This window comes from Prinia subflava, chromosome 12, assembly GCF_021018805.1.
Source record: "Prinia subflava isolate CZ2003 ecotype Zambia chromosome 12, Cam_Psub_1.2, whole genome shotgun sequence".
NCBI lineage: Eukaryota > Metazoa > Chordata > Aves > Passeriformes > Cisticolidae > Prinia > Prinia subflava.
Window position 1 is genome coordinate 17,309,432 of NC_086258.1, and position 16,416 is coordinate 17,325,847.

A 16,416-nucleotide genomic window follows, 5' to 3' on the forward strand; every position below is an offset into this window, starting at 1 on the left:
CATTTACCATCAGTGTGAGAGGGAAGATGTGTGCTAATGTCTTAACAAACAATTCGGTGAGTGAAGTTAATGGGTGTTAACGCCTTTCAAATGGGTCTTAGTGTCTCTATTAACTTCAAGCTGCAGGTTTGCCACAGAGCCCAGACAGCTTCACTCCCGAAACAGACAAATGGGTCAGCACAAGCCAGGACTTCTGAACTTTGCAGGAAAATGACATGTTTAAAGGGGGGGATTTGTGGTAAGCGATTCGGGGAGGCTGCACCTTCCTAGTACCTCAGCACTGGGAAAGGAAGAGGGCAACACGCGGCAGGGAATTTGGATAAAAGGCTGTGTCCTCCAACACCTCGAGATAAAAAACCCCGCGGCCAGGTGCCCCTGTGGCCTCTCTCTAATTTATTCGAATAAAGTTGCAGGAGTCGTCTGTCTCCTTTCTGGACACTGGTTTTTCATAGCGTGATTTTTCCGTACGAGCCGGCGCCGGGATTCCCCTCACGGGCCGGGGCTCCCCTCACGGGCCGCGGCCCCGGCCGGGGATCGGGCTCGGCTGCCGCCGCCAGCGGAGCCTCTTCCGGCCGCTCCCGCCTCCGTCTCTGTGGTTGTTCCTCCCGCTCCTCCCCGAGGGGCGGCGGCGATGGAGCCGGGGAGAGCCGGCGGGAGCCCCGAGCCCCCCGTGCAGGTGGTACGTGACAGGCGGGGCCGGGCCGGGGTGCCCCGGGCCGGGTGTGCTCGGGCGGGGCCGCGGCTGGCCCGGGAGGGCTGGCCCGGAGGGCAGCACGGGAGCCTCGGCGCGTTCGGGTACACGGTCGTAAAATCTTCATACAGCACTTCCTGCTTGTTACTTCCCGTACTTTTAAAAAAATTATATATATATACACACTATATATATATATATATAGTGTTTGTGTATATTATCTGATAAAATATATTTCATAATATAATACATATAGATATAAAATATTTTATATGTGTATATAGTGTGTGCATAGATGTTTTATAAATATAATATTTTTATATATGCACAATTATATATAAATTAAACACATAGATAAAGTTAAATATACAACATCTATCTATTTCTGTGCCTATATAGCTGTATAAATAGAGATATAAAAATATAGAAAGATGTACTAATCTAGAATGTGTGGAGTTCAGGGAAATCCAGGCAGTGTCACAATGCTCGAGTCCAGGTTTGATTCATAGCTGTGTTTTAAGTGTCACATCTGGCTCATAGGTCGTGAAACTCCCCTCTGTTGGATGCTGCTGTAAATTAGCCTCAGCTAATGAAATGGTAATTCTGACTCAGGTCACCTCAGATTGTCGCTCAGATGATTTATACTGCCAAAAGCACATTAGGTGTTTTCAATTTAATTCCCAAATAGCCAAAATTACTATGAGAGAGCTTTACACTCTCTGTAGTTCACTCTTTTGGTAGCAGTCTTCAAATACAGGAAAGGCTATTGCAAGCAGAACTAGAATAATCATCTGTGCTGGGATTGGGAAGTAGGAGTTGGCAAAACTGCAGCAAAAGGACACTGGGAAAACCATTCTGGATCTCCCTTATGCCTGCTTTTCATGAGCACCTTAGCAAGGTTGGTGTTTGACCCTGGAGAGAGGGTTTGGCAGCAATGGCAGAGCTGTAATTGATCTTGTTTTGGACAGAAGAAGCAGACACAGCTTCTGGAGGTTACTACCAGCTGCTATGAGACTGCACATGTAATTGAAATAGTGCCCTGGTTCATGGTTTTCACCTCTTTAAATGGTCCAAGGAGATTGAATTGTTCTGATACAGTCACATGGCATTAAAAGCCAATTTATAACTGCCCAATTGCAACTCTTAAGCCAGGGTACAAATCTAGTAATGAATGAGGGAGAAATGAAAGTCTAGATTTTTGATTTATCCTCAAACTAAAACTAGACACAGAAAACCAGAGAGCTGAACAAGAATGGTGGAACCTAAGAAAACTAATACACAACATCAGCAATACTCTGAGGTGTTAATCCTACTGCTGAGCACAGTTACTTGTGTGGGTTTGTTAATTTTTCAGGTTTTATGCAGAAATATCATCAGCAGTTCAGCTCTGGGCCTTAGTTTGGCAGATGTCCAGTTTATATGGTTGTCATTGTTCCATGGAAGTAGAGTTTGCTCACAGAAATGTGTTTAGGAGCATGGTAATATATTACCAGCAGTTCAGTTCAGAGCACCTCAGTGCCATTAAGTATTTGTGGGTTGTTTCAAATGTGCTGCCCGTAAAGTGCTTTTTTCTGCTTTCAGTTCTAGCTAAACAGCGAGGTCAAAAATCATCTTGCTGTTTTGCACTGCTGCCCTGACTTAAAACAGGAGTGCACCACGGAAAAAAAGCAAAGAAGTTCCAGTTTTCAAACCAATGGCAAGCTAGTTGGTGATAGCTTAGTCAAATTTTTACTAAGTGAATCAGAAAACAAATTGAAAAATAACTGATTTTTCTGAATATGCAAAACTGCACAAGTGTATATTGTCATTGGAAGAATTGTGGAACCCTTTTTTCCTGAATGAATATGTTAGATTGGTTGGTATGAATGTGTAAGGTCTTACTTTAATTGCCATGTCCACATAAAGAATATTAAAATCTTGAGTAAAGTCAATATAGTACTTCAGAATCTCAGATTCTGGGGTTTTTTTACTCTCAAAGTACTAATCTGGGACAGTTCTGAAATAATCTTTTTTGTCAGTATGTTGTAATTATTGGGTAATCAGTTTCACTTTTTTTTTTGTTTCTCCCTATTTTGTTTATGTCTCTAAAACACAAGTCAAAGGCCTACTTTGCTTAAAATTTTTGAGAGCTTTTTGCCTTCTTCTTTTAAGAACTATTCCATCATCCTGCCAAAAATCAGAAGGTTCATTCATTTTAGATGTTTACTATTTTATTTGGCTGTGAAACGTTGTTAATCATTGTACACTACACAGGACTGGGTTGTACCTGTGTGTACATCCTTCAATGTCCAAAAATCTGCCTTCTGATGGGTGCACCTATGTGTGTTTACACAATGCACATGTGTTCACATGGCATTAAAGAGTGAATAATTCAATTTCAGTATCACAGTGTTTTGTTTCTTAGGATTCTCTCCTGCTCACAATAGGAACAAATCCTCTTTTTCTTCCAACCATGCATTTGTGGTTATCCCACACGATGAGGAGTTGAAGTTGTGTTTCTAGGGAGCTTCTTGAAATGTCCCATGAGACTTTTTATGAGTTACTTAGGCCCTTAAGTTCCCCATCTATAAATAATTTTAACAGGTACAGACTTGGGCTCCCCCTTTACAAACACAGCCAATGTATCACTGGGCTGATTTCTCTGCTCTGAAGGAAATGTGTTCTGTTTTGAGACACTGAAAGAATTTGGGGAGTTGTTGGCTTTTTAGGGATAATTAGATCAGTGATGAGTAACTGAACACATAAAATGCTCTTCTCTTGTTTCTAACCAATTTTGAAATATTTCAGGTATATTTTCCTGCTTGACTGAACCAAGAGGCTGTAAGAGGAAAGCCTGCAGCTGGAGTATGGAACTACATCAAAGAGCAACTTCCAATGAGCTTTAGACAGTTGTAGGTGGAATAATTTTTAAAAACTTGCCTGCAGCCCAAGGGTCCAGCTGCATGTAACAGCATCTCCAATTAGGCTTGAAGAGAAATCAATGAGTAAGGTGTATTGATGGAAAACAAAAGTGAGGAGTGTCTTAAGAAATGCAGGATTACTAGAAATAGGGTGGTGTTACAGATGTTTCATTTGTGGGTTTGCTTCAGTGGTCTCTCTTGTTTCCGTGGACTTCTACCAAAAACCATCTTGTGGAACTTAATTTAAAAAGAAGCTTGGTAGAGAAGAAAGCAAATCATATATTTGTAATGAAAATAAAGGTTCTTTACTTTACTTTTATATTTTTAAGATGCATTTTTTGGTGAAAGTTTTAGAAGGATCTGCTACTTCTCCTTTTTAATACATATATGTAAGTAAACAAAAATATACTTTCTGACGTGCATGTGCATCTCTGTTTGTTTTTTTGTAGTCTATCATTGTGCCTGTTCACAACAGTGAATGCTGGTTAGATGAATGCTTACAGTCAGTTTGGGAACAAGATTTTAAAGGAACCATGGAGCTGTCAATTTTTAATGATGCCAGTAAGGTGCGTTTCAAACCTTTAAAATATTGTCCAAGTAAATACTGCCTGTGACAGAAATTTTTGGTTTCACCACACAAATTAAAATAGCTGCATCTAAGTCATTATTTTTTCTAGGATGGTTCAGCTGAAATAATTGAAAAATGGAAGAACAAGTTGGAAGAAGTTGGTGTTTCAGTAATCGTTGGGAACAACAATTCCTCTCAGCCTCGAGGTGGTATGTAGCTTAATAGTGATTTTGTGAGAGTTTGGTTCTTATTGCAGGCACCTTCCACTTTTTAGTTTGAAAAGTGTCTTTGTAGCCATTTGCACTGCAATGGAAAAAAACCCACATTGTTTTCTAGAGCTCTGTTTGAGAACTTATTCCAATTTGAATTTGGCCCTGTTGCTTTGGGCTCTGTAGAATTTGTTTATATGTTCAAAGAAAGAAGAACTTGGCTTAGCACTTGTGTGCTCTACTCTGCAAAAGGAAAAGAATTTTGTTTAATTGTAGTATACACAATGTTGTTAATGCTTGCAATTTTACTGTGGCTTTCTGATATCTGATTTATCTTCAGAGGTGGGTTTTAAGAAAAAAATAAATTATCCTAAGATGTAAAATAGAAATAAATATCAGTTTATTTTTGGAGAAGCTGTTGTTGAGTGACACTAAAGCTGGAAGATCATGTCTGGGTTCTGAGGAAGAACAGAAGGACAAAGGAAGAACAATGTGCTCATATTGTGTACTGGAGCTGTGTAACCAATGTTTCTGTCATTCTGGACTTTGTTTTAATGAGTAGACAGGTAGGAATTGTTAAAACATTGGTTCCAAGTTTGTGTCTTTGAAGTTATCTCTTAAAAGTCACACTTTGGAAACACTGTAACACAAAATTTGGGACGTTTCTGTTTTTTCACTACATGTCCTATTTGAAGTGGAAAGGAACTCAGGAACTCTCCTCAAAATGACCTTCTTATGTGAAAGCCGAGTTCTGTTTCAGAAAGTTTGATTTTCATCCCCTGTTGAAACATGCAAATAAATTGGGAGTTTGTGCACTGAATTCATCTGCAACCTGGCAGAGGCCCCTGGCTTTATTTACTGTCATTTCTCCTGACTGTAGGCTTTACATCTGTTTTTAAATAGCTGTCAGACGTAGCAATACTGAAGTAACACAGCATAACCCTTACTATAAATATTTTTAGTATTTTAATACTTCTAGCATGAACTGGTATTGTTTTGACAGTGCAGCTTGTAATACTAGAACTATTGGGCTGGTAATGATGAAAGGCAGAAAGGTTTTTAGAGGGAATTTTTCTCCTTTGGGCAATGTCAAGATTTACTCATAATCCTGTGACTTTTTCTTCTTTTCTCCTCCCTTCACTGTTGGGTGATCATTCTCCTTTCAAATACTTAATATAGTAATTTTTTTGCTAATACCATTGTGTTGTGTAACATATTTTCCATTTTTATAAACATTTGCTGTGTCTAAAGTCTTATTCCTACTTGAGTGTTGTATCAATTGTGTATAAACTAATTTTTAGTTTGCCAGAATACAAAAGCAGGATGGTTTTATTTTTAATTCTAGAATTCTGATGTCTGTTCACCTTTGCACTTCAGGAAACTGAACCTAAAACTGAGTTCCAGTTGTGAATTCCACTGTGCCATTAGGGATATGTCAGATTATTTTTTGGTTTAGCATGCATTTGTCAGTGTTAGTGTAGCTGGAAACTGATTTTTAATAAAGAACAGATCTTTAATAAATTGGGAGTGGGATGGGCAGCTGTACACTATTTAAATAATAGTGTGAAATGCATAGTACTGCTAAAAAACAAACCCAGGCTTATCCATGTGGAAGAGACTTTCAGGTCACCATTAAAACAGGGACATCTTTACTTCCTGATTGTTAAATTTTAGAAGCAGGTTACTTGAAATCCATAGTATTTGTTTGCTTTTGGTGATTTACTTTCATTTTGTTAAGGACTAGGTACAACTGGAAGGAGTCTTGCCTTTAAAAGAAGATGCTTTGGTACAGAAACAAAGTACTAGTCAGGCTTCACATCTTCAACTATTTACACAAGATTAGGATTTATTTCTGATTCTTTTCTAACATGTAAAAGAAAGGGGGAGAACCTAGGAAAAAAGAAAGGGTCACTTGCCTAAAAAAAGGAAACCTTTTTCTTTCCAAGAGTGAGGAATGTTAATATCTCACTGAGGCTTAAGTTTTTATGGCTGTAACCATGGTAACAGGCTCTTTTCACCAAGTAAGCAGGCCTTACAAAACTCAGAGACCTGGCACAAACATTTCATTTTGTTCAGTAGACTAATATTAAAGAAATTTTTTTTACTCATGCCAAACACAGAATTTGTTGTGGTGAAAGAATTTTTAATACTTAGTTTCTTCTATGGGGAGTTATATTTATCTTCTTATAATTAAAAAAAATGCATGTGTTTTCTTCTCTCTCTTTCCTCTAAAAGATATCTGGCATATGAAAAACTTCAGGATGTTTCTGTCTTAAACATACCAAGAAATATTTTCCAACTCTTTCTCATAACAAATACTAAATATTTTGTGATTTTATTTAAAGTGGTTGATTTGAAGATGAGCTCTGAAATACTTCAGAAAGTTCATAGAGTAATATAATTGCCATCTTGTAGTTGCCTTGAAGCCTCCTTTACTCTTTTCTTATATTTTTGATTCCTTGTAATTCATTATTATCCACTCAAGGTTGTTGAAATATTGAGGTATGTTATTGACAGCACTGAAATGTAAGTCCAGGCCACTTTACAGCTGCTGTGGCTTCTGATAACACTGATTTTTTTGATGCTGGGCACATTTAATTCTGTCATGTTTTTTGTTCTTTTATCTCTTGCTTTGCTAACTGGGGGTTTGCTGCTTTGGCCTGTCCAGACCTGTTGACTTGCATCAGTTGTTTCCCACTACAACTGCTCCTGCCAGGATCCAGCTCTGCTGTGGCAGCTCCTGTCTTTGCCAGCTGCTTTTTTACTGCCAGTAGGAAGAGACTGAGAGTTACTGTATAGATGAGATTAGATATTCATAGCTCTGTAAAAGGTATTATGTAAACATCCTGTAAAATGATAAATCCAAAAAACCCACAATGAGGAGAAGTTAAGGTGGGGATTAAAGTACATGAGAAAAAATAACACAGTTATAAGGAAGAGTTTTTATTAGTTGTGTTCTGGTGGTATGTTGACATAATGTTCCTTGGAGGCAGTAAGAAATGCAGTCATAAGTCTTTTTCTGTACTTGGACAGCTCAGCAAAATAGCCAAGGAGCACGTGCATTACAACTAAGGGAACCTTTGAGCCCAGTTAAATCTGTTTCCTGAGCAAACTTAAACTTGTAACACATAAAAAGATAAGACAATTACAGAACTCTGTTTTTTTCTCAAACGCAAAATCAGAAACTTTACAGATAATATTATTTAAAATTATTCTGCTCCACTTCATGGTGAGATTTTTTGGCTTTACATTTCCAGTTTTCCCCCTAAAGAGCAAAAACTCTACAGTATTGCATGTCTTCACAAAGTTTATCTTGCAGGTCAGGGTGATCTTGTTGGATTCCATGACTTGGTTCCATAAATACTCCAAAGAAAGCTTAAGTGTTACATATGTGACCAAGTGGAATCCATGCAGCATTTTTTAGACTAACATTGGATACAGGGTGGGCTTTTCTTATAATCTGCCCAGGGCAGGGATTCAGAGATCAGAATGTTCTTAGGTGCACCTTGTGTACCTGCAAAAGTGATCCCAGGTAAGCATTCCCTCCTTGTGGATGTATTTTGGTGGTTCCTGCAGTCCCATCCTTTCCTTCAACTGTGGATTCCTGCTCCTTCCTATTTTTCTGGTTCTGCCATTTGTTTCATCCTCCAGAACAGTCATCTGCTTCAGAAATTAAGCTGACAAAAAAATTTCTTCTTTGGTTCAGTTTCCTGAAATGAATGAGTTGATAAAAAGATTGACCAAGTGTCAGGAGGTCACCCTAGGTGCCAGTGTTGTCATTTGTGTGAAGTGACATTTCAGTGTGGTCTCCACTGATGATACAACATGTTCTGGTATAAATAAGCCACCTTTGTGCTCCATGTGTGTATCTAATAAATGAGCCTGCTTTGGCTCCCCTCTGCATTACACGTGCTTTTACATAAATGACACAGGAAATTTTTGTATTTGCAAACTTGATACTTAACAAGCACCAAGGAACAGAACTTTTTGAGTTCTTCTGAGAACCCTGGTGGGAGGAACAGCAGTTTTTGGTCCTCTTCTGCCTCTTTTATGAATTGCTGGTATTTTTAGGACTTAAAAGATGAATGTATGTGTATCCAAGGGTTTTCAGCATCTGCTCTTTGCAAGGAGTTGGCCTAGAGGACCTTTAAAGCCCAAAGCACTTTGTGATTCTGCAAGGTGAGGTTCTGGATACAACACCTGCTCTCTTCAAGATACACATTACATATTATGTCTGTGAAGAGAGCTGGCATAAGTAGTCTTATTCTACCTGATTGTAGAATTCCACTCACTCAGAGAATGTGACTGACTTAGGCATCCTATTGAAATATTCACAAATTACCTTGCAGTAAATATGGAAAATTTTGGTACTTTATGTGATACTGATTTTTGTATTTTCTTTCATTTGTTCCTCACTTTATTAAGATTTAAAAAGATGCAACAGTAAAAACTCCTCCATATTTTTATCTTTGCTTTCTCAACAGTTGGATTTGCTAAAAATCAAGCAGTAATTCAGAGCTCAGGAACCTATCTCTGCTTTCTGGATTCAGTAAGTTCATGCTTTTTGTCTAACTTGGTTTTGTCAATATAATCCTTTTCTTTTTAATGGAGTTGTTGATTTGCTGAAAGACAAGCTGCTTAAAGGTTGTTAAATGTGCTGGTTACTATTTATGGTTGTAAAGTTGTATTCCAACCTGTGGAAAGCCTTACATCATTCTTTGATTATATCAGATTTCACAAGCTGTTGTGAACAGGGCTGGGCAAGGTTGGTATTTAGGTGTTTTAAGGATCTTTCTTTCCCACATTCTTCAGAAAATTGTATTGGTGAGAAACTAAGAGCTAATCTACCGGCTTTTTGATGCAAAATAGGAAAGATCTCACCTTCCAACTGGATTTTTTTTTCCTGTCCTTTGTTGGATCTCTTCTGTGAAGCCATTGAGCTCACTAACCCCCAGATAAGGATCTCACTTGGTGCAGCTGAATATGCAGGAGAGGTTTCACAAAGGTGCCCAGCTGAGCAGAGCAGCGGGGCCGTGTGCTGGGAGCAGGCAAGAGGAGCAGGACCTTCAAGGCTCACTGATCTCCTGTAATTTCACCTGAAAATTGATTTTTTTTTTCCTCTGAATTGGAACTGAACTATGGGTTAAGGTAGCACAGGATGAGCTGGCTGCTGACAGGGTAGGTTTTCAGGTACAATTCAACTGAATATTATGATTGTGCGTGTTAAAAAGTGTTGTGAGAGAAGGTATGTGAACTCTACAGCCATTCTCAGGTTTTAATTAAGGAAATCCTTTAGTTTGCAAACTCCATATGCATTATCAGCTAGATGGAAGAAATATTTGTGTTGTTCATATGTTAAAATGTTGTGATTTTGGGGATATATTGTTAGTCAGTGAGACTGTTTACATACCTTAAATGAAAAAACAAAAGAAAATAAAAAAAGGAACTTACTTTTTGCAAAGTTTGAGTATTCCAGGTTTGGACAGATACCACATTGCACAGGACATTCTAGGGAGTCTGTAGGATGAGGAATGTGTGTGCTTGAGCTGGCTGAAGTTATCTGAGTCCACAAGTACATGAATGAGAAATTAATCTACTCTTGTCCCATGGAGCTTCATATCTTCTGTCTCAAATATGCACAGCATGATGTACTGAAGTAAATTATGGGTTAGTCTTTCTTTTCAATCCAGACAGATCTAGTTGTTTGAAAATCACTAGCAGCAGACCAGAAAATCAAATTCTCTAAATGAAGTTAATTCATAATTTCATAGTGATTCTTCAGAATTATTGATTTGTTGTTTATATTACCATGTATTATAATCTTCCTGCTGCTGTGTTGTTTCTGTTGGCTGACTATTGCAGGAAAACAAAACATCAGGGAAGCAAATTACAATTATTAAGGAATATAACTGGCAATGATACTGTATTCCTGCAATATTATCATTAGCAGAAGTTTATATTTAATATTATCAAAACTTTCTGGAAGTGAGTTGAGGATTTGGTGGTTTACAGTGTGGATAAACTTAGGAGAAGTTACCAAGATTTTCTGTTCTATGCATTTCTGTTGCTTCTTCAAAATAGAGGCATTCTGGACTATCAGAAGCCTAATCTTGCTACAAAAGAAATACTAAATCCTGGCATTACTTAAATGTATTTTCTACTGTCTCTCCTTGTGATACCATTTTTTGCTGAAAACAGATCAGAGCAAATAAAACGGACGTGGAAACTGCTACAAAGTCCAAAAACTGCCCAGTGTTTCGGCTGTAGTTAGTAAATGCTGTGTGATAATAGCTGGGACACAGATGTTGCCAGCTGTTTAACAACTCTGCTTCCACACACCACCTACCTTCTTGGTTTCAGTCACCAGTGCAGTGTGCAGCTCTCTAGGAAGGAATGTTGAGATCAGCCTTTTGGAATGTGCTGCAGTAATGCCAAGGAATTGACCTTCAGAAGTGCAGCCGCAGTTTCAGGTCTGCTGCAGGTGGATGTGCAGAGGAATGGGGCTGGGGCTGGAGTTTGTGCACATTACAAATAAGTAGAGAAACACATCCGTGGCTTTTTGGGCATTCCTTTGTTCTCTGTGTGAAGTGAAATGAGTGGATGAGCATATTGGGGAGCATCTTTGGAAGTGCTGGCTCCAGCAAGACTGTTTTTGCTTGCCATTCCAGCTGGAGCCAAGCTGCTTGTGTTATGTCTCTCAACACAGATTTCTGAGGACAACAAACTGAGAAGAAATGTGGAAAAAAAAAGGTTACAGATCTCAGAACTGTCAGAATTTGATCAGTCTTTTCTAGTATAAAGTGGCAGCTGTTTGACTAACAGCTATTGTGGAGTTTTTTTACTGTGGTTGTTGTTACAGATTTCACCTCCAGGCATTTTTCCCCTCTGGGAAAACAAGCAGAAAAATGGAAGCTACTTAACAATTTTTCATATATAACATTTGTATTATGGGAAAATGAGAAAAAATTTTACAAATATATTTCACTGTCAGCTTTTCTTCTTCAAATTGTCTGCAGTTATGACTTTATCTGCCAGTTCCATTGTACTGTAACTGTAGTTTGTCACTTCTCTGGGGTGGTGCCATCTTTGTTAGAAGCATTTACCCACTTGTAGCAGAGCAGAACTCTTACACTAAAAATTCTTCTTTGAACTGTTTTCGTTGACATGCACATAAACATGCCTCTACTTGTCTGAACTGTATTTCTTTAAAAAGGATCAAGCTTTCATTTCATCCTAATAATCTGTGCAGTTTCCAATTATTTCAGGTTTATTCAGTGTGTTGTTGGACACTTCCTGACTGTTAAAGAAGAAACATAAAAATGTGTCCTTTTTTGACCTACAGTGTTTCAAACCCACTCATAATCACTTGAGAACTTAACGTGCCTGTTGTAATCTTTTGAAAGGCTCTGTTGGCAATGTATCAGAATTTCAGAGATTCTCAGGCAGTAGTAGTGGTAAACTCCATTACTAGAAGAGTTGTCCATGTTTCCTAATCACTAGTGAGCCCCAGAAAGTCAAAATATGAGTGCTTGAAGACATCATTCCTATCATTGTTTTGTAAAGAAGTGCTTGTATTAAAACCAAAATCAGCCTCTGTCTGATATGAAATGTTAAATGAAGAAGCAAACTTTCAGAATCTGGTTGCCATAACCTCTCCCTGCATGTGTCTTACATCTATTCAGTAGTTAAAGAGGGCATCTGGAATTGCTGGTGAAGCTTTTACTCTTGTCTGGCTTTACTGGCTTTGCTGCCGAGCTCCTTGTGAGTTACCTGCTTCACTTGACTGCAAACACATCTTTTTTTTCAGTGATCTGACTCTGAGAAAAAATCAAAAGTGATCTCCAGTGACCACAGAAGAGCAAGATACAGAAAGGCATATGTCTGCATTTGTTGAATAAATGCACCAAGGTGGGAGCTGCTGCTACAGCAAAAGTTTCCTGACCAACTAATCGTGATGCTTAATTAAAAGATTCCCTAAAAAATTGTCAGGCTCATAAGAGCACCACACAGATCTTTCTGTGTAGACCTGTTTGCTGGTATGCTCAAAAATAAAGAAAGGTGCTCAATGCAGTCAGCTCCTTAAATTTGAAATGTTGTCTTTGTTATCCCCTTCTTTCTGAGTTTAGTTTGGGAGCAGAAACAGAAAAGTAGCATTTTTTTCTTATGATCTTGCAAGTACTGACAGATCATTAGTCTCAGGTGATTTGTGGGTGCCATTTGAGTGCCTGGTCCTAGCGAGTTTGATGGTGTGGGGCTGTTCAAAAAGCAGCCCCTGGAGAATTGCCTGGGATCAGGGTATTTCCTTCAGCAGAGCTGTTGACAGACCAGTTTTTGGAGGTCCCAGGCATTTCTCTTCCCTGGTTCAAGGAGCTGAACTGAACAATAGCACAGAAAGATTTTCCCTCTGGTCTGAGCAGGTGCAGGATGAATGAATGGACCATTTGATGAATTGAAAGATGTTGGAGATGCCATATTGTTGCTCAGTGAGTGAAACATTCCTCCCGCTGTTGCTGCTGGTTGTATTTTACATTTAATAGCTGTAATGGAAAGAAGATGCTGTTGTTATGGCAGTGGAGTGTATCAGCTCTTAGTCCTTTTTTTCATTTTGAGCAGCCAAATATGAAGGACTTTGGAAAAGCACGAGATGGGTCTGTAATGTGAGCCTAAGAAAGCACCTCAACACTGAGCTGTAATTAGTGTTTTGTTTTCTGTGAACTTGGCCTTGGTTGAAAAATGTGTTTTGTGCATTGAATTGTATATTTTGTTTTACTGTCTGAAGTGCAGAAGCACCAATTTTTAATGATAAAGTTACCACTGTGGAGCCCAGTGAGGTCCACATAGCCTGGCTGAAGAGGCCAGCTTTTTTATTCCAAGTATATGACTGGGGAAGGCATGCATTTACATAGCATTTATTTTAAATTTCTTTTCTTTTGTCCATTCTTTCCATGGGGGAGATTTCTCCTCATCCTGTCAGCCATTAGAGACTTCATGTGAACATGGATTTCATTGTAAACTTCTGTTTTGTTAAAATTATTTTTCAATGTAAGTCACTGCTACTATTATTATCTTCCCTCCTCTCACCTAGGAAACAGAAACAAACTAAATATGCTTCCCTTTTTTGTATAGGCCCTTTTTTTTTCCCTTTCCGAAATGAGTGAAAAATAATTTGGAAAGTGTTTGCCTGATTCTTGAGGTTTTGTTCTGTTCTAAACCAAAAAACAAAAAAAAAAGATGACCAAACTCTACCTGTAGAAACTGAAATCTGACAACATGTTTGCTGAATTTAATCTTTTCTGGTTGCATCAGTTACAGTTGGGTAAAATATTTTATCACCTTAGCTGTTTAATACTCTAATTGCTAAAATTCTTATTTTTTTTAAGGTGCCCTTAATTTGTGGTACAATTGTTTTGGTTTTACTCATTAGAATTTATTTTGGTTTTTAAATACCAGTGTTGAATCCATCCGAGTTCTCTAAGATTATTTCACTATAAATACATTCTCTTTTTCACTCCATGGTTACCTTTCCAGTCATCCATAGTGAAGATTCTGTTGAAGTTGGATTTTGTAGTTGCTTTTCTGGTACCAACCTGAATCCACGAGAGCTGAATGATGGTTGTATCTCATTTCTGTCTGGGGTGTGGTTTATATTTTGTGCTGTGCTTCCTCATCATCCAATTGCTTTATTATAGTATTTGGGATTATATCCTAAACTGTTATATTCCTTTTTTCCCCATCTTTTTTTTCTCCTTTCATGAACTCAGAAGGTATCACAGAAGTACACAGCAGTGCAGTGTGTGTAAAGCTGCTAATAAAAAAATGAGAGAGAATTATTAAAAGAAATAAAGGTCATCCAGGGTAAGAGTTCAGAGAGTTTTGCAGCATTAGAGAACAAAGCTGTGTTAATAAAAAGAGGCATTTAGAAGTTTTTGTGGTTCTAGTGCCTCCTCTTTAGCTGGAGTTTACAGAATACTGATGCTCTCTGATAGCCTAAGCCCCAGATCTGTAGATGTGTGAGTTTTGCCAAAGCATCAAACTGACACAGTGTTTTCTTAGGGGAACGGGGCCATTCCTGTCAAATTGGGTGGTTATGAAAACATGACACTGACCTCTTTGGTGCATAGGTTATTTTAATTTGGTTTGAATACTTTCCATGCTGATTTAACCTTTTAAAATCAAGTGTGTTATTTTTCATCTTTGTGAATGTAAGAGTTCTCTGTTGTGCGGGATCATGAGCAGTGAAATCTTCTAGCACAAAAGCTAAAGAGTTGTATCTTGTAAAAGATGAGGGTAACATTGTTCTGAGCATTGAAATTCTTGGCTATACCTGAAAATCCTGGTGGATTTTTTTTTTTAATATTATTATTTAACAAGCAAACATCTAAGGATCCTTGGAAACTTGTAAAGGAGTGAACAAAGTTCAGTTAAAATATATCTGTTATTGCTTGTATGAAAGCCAGGTTTTGATTTACAAAAATCAGCCCTGTATTTGGAGTAAAGAAATAGGATTATGGTTCTTATTGTGGGAAATAGGGTGAAAGTTTATTGGAACGCTTGCTTGATACTGGAATTCTGGTGCTCTGTTGATAAAGTGGATTAGGTGGTAAATAATAGTGTAGTTTTGAAGTCATGAGAAATCAGAAGGGTTTTTTTGCTCTGTTGGCTTTGAAAATCAGGAACAGCTGTCATGCTTATTACTAAACATATCCTAAATGCAAAATACAGAAAAATGCTTTTGACAATGTAGTCCTCCCATCTTTTATAAACTTATGTGTGATAAAAGTCAGTTTTATTATTATTTTGTTTTATCTTTAACCTTGAACTGTATTAAATAGTTGGATCTACTTCTGAAACTTTTTTTATCATGCATTGTTTTGATAAAACTATAGTGGCACCTTTATAGCAAGGTCATTCAACTCTTCAAGCTGTAGATATTTAAGCACTAATATATTTTTATTGCTGTTGACTTGATGGGAAGTTTTAATGTGCAAGTGGTTGGAAATTCAATATTGAGGGTTTGTGCTTTAACAGGAATCTCAGAATGATTTCAGTGTGAGGAACTGTAAAAAGAGTGTCTGTAGAACATGAATTCAGGGCTCCTTTGAATTATGTTTGCTTCATTAAGTTTATTTGGAAATACTCTGAGAAGAAAGAGGCTGTATTAGCTTTAACCAGCATCTGAAAAAGACTGCTTCTTTAAACGGGAGGAAATATGGCACCAACATGGAAAAGAATATAGGTAGAAACCTTAGGGGCCTAAATTAGGGAAGAAAAATTGTGCTACATTTTCTATAGACTGTAAAATCACTGTCTAGAAAGGATTTAATTTTAAACAGGAAATAATATAATTTTGAAAGGAATCTCTCCTAACCGTTCAAGGCAGAATAGCAGAGTTGCTGACTTTTCACAAAACAACCTATCCTTTTGTATATAAATACAACAGATCTTTATGCTACAAGTGGAAGAAGTATCAACATGAAATTTAAATCTAGGTGGTGTATTTTAAAGCCAGTGTCAATGCCAATGCATTTTATGAGTGTGGATACTTCCCTTTTTTCCTTAGAATTTTTTCATTTCACAAGTACTAGTTTTTGTGCCCATAGTATGTGACATATTTTTAGATCTAGAGACCAAAGGCTTTTCGTTTTCAGTGGAACAAGGTGCAGCCAGATTACAGAGAATATTTCCTCATCTTGCTGTCTCAGATCTCATGGCTTTAAGTGAGGGTTGTTCCTGTCCTCACACTGCCAGTGCTGCTCTGGGAGTTGTGAAAGAGTTGGAGAGTTTCTTGAGAAATAAATGTTATATTTATTTATTTACAGTGTGGCTGCCTGTGGATGTGTGTTGAGATCCCAGCACCACTGTCACGTAGTAGCTTTGATCACTTCCAGCCCCAAAAGCAAAGAGTTTAACCCACAAAAAATGTGAATTCTCTTAATATCTGTTCCATTTGCATTTCTGACTGCAAGCCAGTAAAATGATGTTAATTTAGCAACATATTCTAATGTGTGTCAGTACTGTACTGTGACCCTTTTTATGTTCAGTAACAGT

General features: G+C 37.9%; 1 protein-coding gene across 4 annotated transcripts in view; it reads left to right on the plus strand.

Annotated features, from left to right (window-relative positions):
• The first annotated feature begins 303 nt into the window (after positions 1-303).
• Positions 304-16,416, plus strand: part of B3GNTL1 (UDP-GlcNAc:betaGal beta-1,3-N-acetylglucosaminyltransferase like 1) — a 97,131-nt gene continuing 81,018 nt past the window's right edge. The window contains exons 1-4 of one of the 4 annotated variants that reach the window (XM_063408887.1): positions 304-679; positions 4,041-4,157; positions 4,269-4,368; positions 8,853-8,917. In XM_063408887.1, the coding sequence (XP_063264957.1) occupies positions 632-679; positions 4,041-4,157; positions 4,269-4,368; positions 8,853-8,917 (330 nt within the window). In that variant the 5' untranslated portion in view covers positions 304-631. Of the gene's footprint in view, positions 680-4,040; positions 4,158-4,268; positions 4,369-8,852; positions 8,918-9,414; positions 9,547-16,416 lie in introns of those variants that run through there. The other 3 variants (XM_063408889.1, XM_063408890.1, XM_063408891.1) reach the window with 3 other exon arrangements.